The 6,635-nt window shown below is 37.8% G+C and overlaps 1 protein-coding gene across 1 annotated transcript in view; it reads left to right on the top strand.

The window, feature by feature from the left end:
- Scn9a (sodium voltage-gated channel alpha subunit 9) overlaps window positions 1–5,235 on the top strand; it is an 80,721-nt gene extending 75,486 nt beyond the window's left edge. The window contains 1 exon segment of the mRNA XM_032903419.1: window positions 710–5,235. Within this exon segment, the coding sequence (XP_032759310.1) occupies window positions 710–1,896 (1,187 nt within the window). The 3' untranslated portion in view covers window positions 1,897–5,235.
- The last annotated feature ends 1,400 nt before the right edge of the window (window positions 5,236–6,635 follow it).

Below are 6,635 nucleotides of genomic sequence, written 5' to 3'. Positions count from 1 at the left end.
GGCAGGTGGAGTGAGATCTATCATTAATCCCAGCACAGGGGATAGAAAGGCAAGCAGATTCCTGTGACTTCCAAGCTAACCTGGTTTACATAGCAAATCCCATTCTCCTTCCAAGGGCAAAGGCTACAAAGTCACACTCACCTCAAAGAAGGAAAGAAGGAAAGAAGGGAAAGAAGGAAGGAAGGAAGGAAGGAAGGAAGGAAGGAAGGAAGGAAGGAAGGAAGGATGGAGGGAGGGAGGGAGAGAGGGAGGAAAAAGAAAAATGTTTTAAGATCGAAATTTTTATAAATGATTTTACTTACACACACATTCTCTCTCTCTCTCTCTCTCTCACACACACACACACACACACACACACACACACACACGGGTTTTATTAGTAGGATTTAGTTTACACATAGGTCTAGCACTGAACTCCATTCTGAACCCTGGAATTAAATTTTTGAGCATGCGCATGTGAAATCTTTGCTATTCATGACACAAACTTTAGTCTCAAGAGAACGAAAAAACAAAATCTTACCAGCCAAAATAGAGAGGAGTGTGTCCATGAATTTAGTTAAGATGAAAAACATTCACAAGCAGTTAATAAAATGTCAAATCAAGATAGAACAGCAATTCTGAATTTATCATATATCAAAGGAAGCTATTTAGACTCATGATATTGTGCTTAATGGATCTTTGAACATTTCTGTTTATTATTCCAATACAGGAATGTTTCTTGCTGAGATGATAGAGGAGTATTTCGTGTCCCCTACCCTGTTCCGAGTCATCCGCCTGGCCAGGATTGGACGAATCCTACGCCTGATCAAAGGCGCCAAGGGGATCCGCACTCTGCTCTTTGCTTTGATGATGTCCCTTCCTGCGCTGTTCAACATCGGCCTCCTGCTTTTCCTGGTCATGTTCATCTACGCCATCTTTGGGATGTCCAACTTTGCCTACGTTAAAAAGGAGGCTGGAATTAATGACATGTTCAACTTTGAGACTTTTGGCAACAGCATGATCTGCCTGTTCCAAATCACCACCTCTGCCGGCTGGGACGGACTGCTGGCCCCCATCCTCAACAGCGCACCTCCTGATTGTGACCCTAAAAAAGTTCACCCAGGAAGTTCAGTGGAAGGGGACTGTGGAAATCCATCTGTGGGGATTTTCTACTTTGTCAGCTACATCATCATATCCTTCCTGGTGGTGGTGAACATGTACATCGCTGTCATTCTGGAGAACTTCAGCGTTGCCACCGAAGAGAGCACTGAGCCTCTGAGTGAGGACGACTTTGAGATGTTCTATGAGGTCTGGGAGAAGTTCGACCCTGACGCCACTCAGTTCATAGAGTTCTGCAAGCTCTCTGACTTTGCAGCTGCCCTGGATCCTCCCCTCCTCATCGCAAAGCCAAACAAAGTCCAGCTCATTGCCATGGACCTGCCCATGGTGAGTGGAGACCGCATCCACTGCCTGGACATCTTGTTTGCTTTTACAAAGCGGGTTCTGGGTGAGGGTGGAGAGATGGATTCTCTTCGTTCACAGATGGAAGAAAGGTTCATGTCAGCCAATCCTTCTAAAGTGTCCTATGAACCCATCACGACCACACTGAAGAGAAAACAAGAGGAGGTGTCCGCGACTATCATTCAGCGTGCTTACAGACGGTATCGCCTCAGACAACACGTCAAGAATATATCGAGTATATACATAAAAGATGGAGACAGGGATGATGATTTGCCCAATAAAGAAGATACAGTTTTTGATAACGTTAACGAGAACTCAAGTCCAGAAAAGACAGATGTAACTGCCTCAACCATCTCTCCACCTTCCTATGACAGTGTCACAAAGCCAAATCAAGAGAAATATGAAACAGACAAAACAGAGAAGGAAGACAAAGAGAAAGACGAAAGCAGGAAATAGAGCTTTGGTTTTGATACACTGTTGACAGCCTGTAAAGGTTGACTCACTCGTGTTAGTAAGACTCTTCTACGGAGGTCTATGCCAAACTCTTTTTATCAAAAAATTCTCAAAGGCAGCACAGCCATTAGCTCTGATCCAACGAGGCAGAGGGCAGCATTTACACATGGCTATGTTTTGCGTTGGTAAATGATTCTTTTAAGATTTGAGAGTGTAACTCTGCAGGGAATAGCCATCACTGCATTCAAGGGTGACTTAGACATTCTAAAAATCAGAAAACCATGTCAAATATTTTCTCATTTGCCTCCATGTCCTTTCTCTAGGTTCTAAGTAAATGTGCACCCATGCGAATTTAGAAATCCAGGCATACATGCATACATGCACACAGACACAAATACAAACAGGATTAGCTACCATTTCAAATTCTATGTAAATGTTTCGCCTTTGGTTTGCAATGAAATTTCCTTGTAAAAGAAATGGGATTAGTGACGAAGGTTTTGTCAAAACATCTTATTATTAGGGAATCAGAATCTTTAATCTAAAAAGAATTCAGTTTATATTTTTGAGGTGCTGAAACTTATCCTACATTGCGTCAAAAGCAACTTATAGATATCTATAAAATGTCATGGGATTGAAAAAGTATGTGGGCTACTTATTTAAGAAATCACTTTCATTTGTATATTAGCATCATTCACCTTGATTTATGGACATCTTGGGCATTTTGTGGTCACATGATGCTCCCACAAAATTGTTTAGCTGAAACTTCAGGCACACATCACAGAGAACAGCTACCCAGTCTTATGCTCCACCCTGTTCATACAATAACCACAGACCTTGAAACATTATTTGAAATATAAATATTAGGTTTCTCAATATAAACATGTGAATATTAACAGAAAAGTTAATTTACAGCATTTTACTTACTAATATCTATCCAATCTAGTTTGCACAATGAGACAGCTCTCACCTCTTACAGCCAGTTGCCACATTTATCTTCTTATGAAGCTTCGGCTTGTCAGACTTTATCTCTAAGCAAATTCTATGTTTCCTTTTTAATGAGACGTATCCTGAAACGCAATTAGCTACTTGATCCTTTAGTGCTTGTTTGAGCAGATGACTGGAACACGGTATGTACCCCATCTTTTAAAATACAATCCTTAATATGTTTGGCAGCTTCCCAAGTTACAGGGAACGCCGGGCTTTTAATATCTCTCTGTTCACCAGGTGTTTTGTATGAATGAAATGACATTCAAAGAGTGAGTCTCATTGGCTTGCTTTATTACTGATGACTTTCCTAAATGAGGAACTAATCCTCTGAAGCACTATTATTTCCCCCTGTAAATAACATAGATGTCACTTCGTTCTTAATATTCTAATCCATCGTGTGACATATATTTTGCATTGATCAGTAAAGTAGTCTGGGATAACCATTTTAAGAGCATATACATTTTGAGGTAGTTGAAGTTAATCTACCAAGGATTAGAAACCTACTCCAAGTTTTTAAAGTACTTGTTAAAAATTAATGACCCTGACAAATTCTCTCATAATTTTATTCCAGCAATGTGAAATCTTTCCCCCAACACTTTATCCTTGCAGAGAAGAAAGAAAAAACAAAGATAAGCCCATGGGCCATGTAAACAAAGGGGCTTTATCTAGAAGATTCTGAGGGAAACTTTGAAGTAAATATGTAAAACACACTTCCTCAGTTTGCCTTTGAAATTAAAAAGTAACACAAAAATATGGATTTAATAAGTCATCAAAACACATTCTTTATTTCTGGCCCAGTTTAAAAGAAAGGATTAAACATCCCTGTAGAGGGGAAGGGACGGAGAGAGAAAGAGGGAGAGAAGAAACAAAGTACTAGGGACAAAAAGATTAGACAGAACACGTCCAGGTTTTCACACTACGGGCTTTGTCCGGGACGCTGTATAAAAGTCTCTTTCCAAATGTTTGTCCTAAGGGGATCTAAGAAATTAAGTGCAAGACTAAAGGTTGTTTACAGATATCTTTAATCATTAACAGTTTGGGGAGCTGCTTTTACATTTCTATGGAAGATGCCAAGGAATGCTAAGCCAGACAGTACAGAGCAGTGTGCATCTGTCAAGCGGCTAAAATATGTTTGGGCAACTTAATTAGGGAAACACACAAAGCCTTACATTTGTGACAATTTTAATACATTTAATTAAGAAATCAGGACTTTTATTATTTCACATTCCTAAAATATAACTATATCGTCCGTTTTTATTGATATTGTATGTGTGGATGTTTGTTGTAGATCATCTGTAATTTACTATTAATGTTTTTACACTGATTGATTTTTGTGAAAATTTAAAATATGTTGGCAACTGGTTCCTCAACACAATTTTTTTAGCATTACAAAAAATGAACAGGTATAAAGTTCTCTTTTTTTCTACATCATGTTGAACATATTTCATTCTGATTTACAAAATTTTAAATGTAATGTTATTTTATATGCATATGTTTATCTCCAAAATCACTACTTATGACATCATAGCAATTAAAAATGGCATTTGACACTAGGACTGTGTTTAGTAAAAGCTAAAAGCTTACACCCTTTTTCATGTTGATTGGGGTTTGAAATGTCACCCACGGAAGCTACTAGCCACTGAAATTATTTTACCTATTGGTGGAGAATGGTGACTGGCCAGAAAATATGAGTTAGCATTAAGTAGAAGACAGCATACGTGACCACAAATCCATGCAGGTAGTTTGCGTGAAAACGGGAGAATATCATTTTTCTGTTTTGTCTCTTCTCACTGTGCAAAAAGAACAAGAAATCTGTGGGCTATTTCTAAATTCGAATGTCACAATTTGCAATCATAAATGTTTAGCACGACTTTGTAGAATTTTGATAGTTTTATAAAAGAGTGAAAAAACAAATGCATATGTAAATACAGCAGCTCATACTAACGGATTCATCAAATGTTAATATGTAAATAAAGCAGCCCATACTAGCAGATTCATCAAATGTTAATATGTAAATACAGCAGCCCATAGGAGCAGATTCGTCATATGTTAAGGGAATTAATTAAAAGGAAGCAACTAAATAAGGATGGTCAGTGATTGATCTGGGTTTAGAACTTGTGTTTGGAGCCACCAATTTTTAAGTATGTGTTCTCACTATGTTATTAGTTTTCTAAAAAAAGCAATCAAGAATTGCTCCCAGAAAATGAGTAAGTAGCCATGAATATATGAATGCTGTTTACAAAACCCATAGACCCATGAATGCTCAAAAGGTTTGAGTCAAAAAAAATATATTGTAGTTATACTTGACAATTTAAAATGTTAATAGAATCTAAAATAAAAGTCGCTTAAAATTAACTTATGTTGTATTTATTTTGTGCCCCAGTGAGAATAGCATCTTTAGGGGTAAATTCATTGGATCCCTAATAACAGTTGGTATTTTTTCCCTTTTTTTCCTCTCTCTCTCCCATCTTTGTTTTTTGCAACAAAGTATCTTGTGTAAATGACTCCTGGATGCAAAAGTTAAGAAATCAAAGTCTGGAGTACCAAAGTAATTCATTCAAATCTGCAACCTGGTATGAACAGTGAGATGAAATTGAGACAGGCAGCCACCAAAGGCAAGCATTTAGCCACCCACTAATGTCTGCTTGTTCTTTTCGTCCTAACATAGGCAAGCTGCCTAGCATACATAACAGGTAATGGTGTGTGTGTCAGAGCCAGAGCCGTATATGGATACCATAGAAATCATAACCTTCTGAATGAATTTCCTAGATGCATTACTTCTCCTACATGGATCTCTGTTTCTCATTGAAAGTATGAGAGTGCCCTACTTCACAAGTTGTAGGAAGGGTAGAACAATTCCCATGAAGCGATTAGAGCCATTCTTGACAATTCAAAATCACGAATTAGCTTCAGTAGTTGTACTACTGTAGCACTACGTGGGCTTCCAAGGTTTCCAGGAGCCCAGGCTACGTGGAGGTTGTACAGAACCACAGTACAGCCCACATACCTGTTCAATAGCAAAAATAGTTCCTGTTTCCCATGAGTATATACAAGTATATTCCTAGAAAAGTTCCATGTTTTCTAGTGTAAAGAATGAATATTTAGTGATGTGATATTTGCACAAGTATTCCAAGTTTTAGATTTTTCTTTTTTTATGATTTATGCATTGAATCAACATGGTAAGGTTGAAAAAAAATGGGCATTGACAAAAGCTTAAATTATTCTAAAAATGGAGATATTCGTTCTAACATTTACCTACATAATTAATACAAACCACTGTGTTTTACTTTAGCTGTGAGCCGCCTGTGTTTTTGATTATCTTCCAGTTAACACACAGTAAAACTAATAACTGTTATGTTGTGTTATTATTTCAACCTTGGAAATAATATAATAGTATTCAAAATAGTTTCAAAACATTCTAAAGGACCTCTGTAATGCTATTAATATTTGTCACAGTCACTCTGTAAAATAAAATTGTAGACATCGAATGATATCAACATTCTTTCCAACGATGCTGATGGACACTGACAGAAATTTCCTCCCACAGAAAAGCTCAGTTCTTCTATGTTGTAAATTGCACTAATCAGTAACTCAAGCAACATGAGGTGCCGAACCCATGACAATCTGTCTCACAGGAAAAGGTTATACACCAGCTAGAGCAGAAGGGAATTCTGCTGAGACGACACCTCATGAACCCAACAGAGGAATATGAATAATTAACAGTTATGTGCAAGCGAGCAAACATGCCTCACTTA

Source organism: Rattus rattus, chromosome 5 (assembly GCF_011064425.1).
Source record: "Rattus rattus isolate New Zealand chromosome 5, Rrattus_CSIRO_v1, whole genome shotgun sequence".
Classification (NCBI taxonomy): domain Eukaryota; kingdom Metazoa; phylum Chordata; class Mammalia; order Rodentia; family Muridae; genus Rattus; species Rattus rattus.
This window is presented reverse-complemented; position numbering and strand designations above follow the sequence as displayed.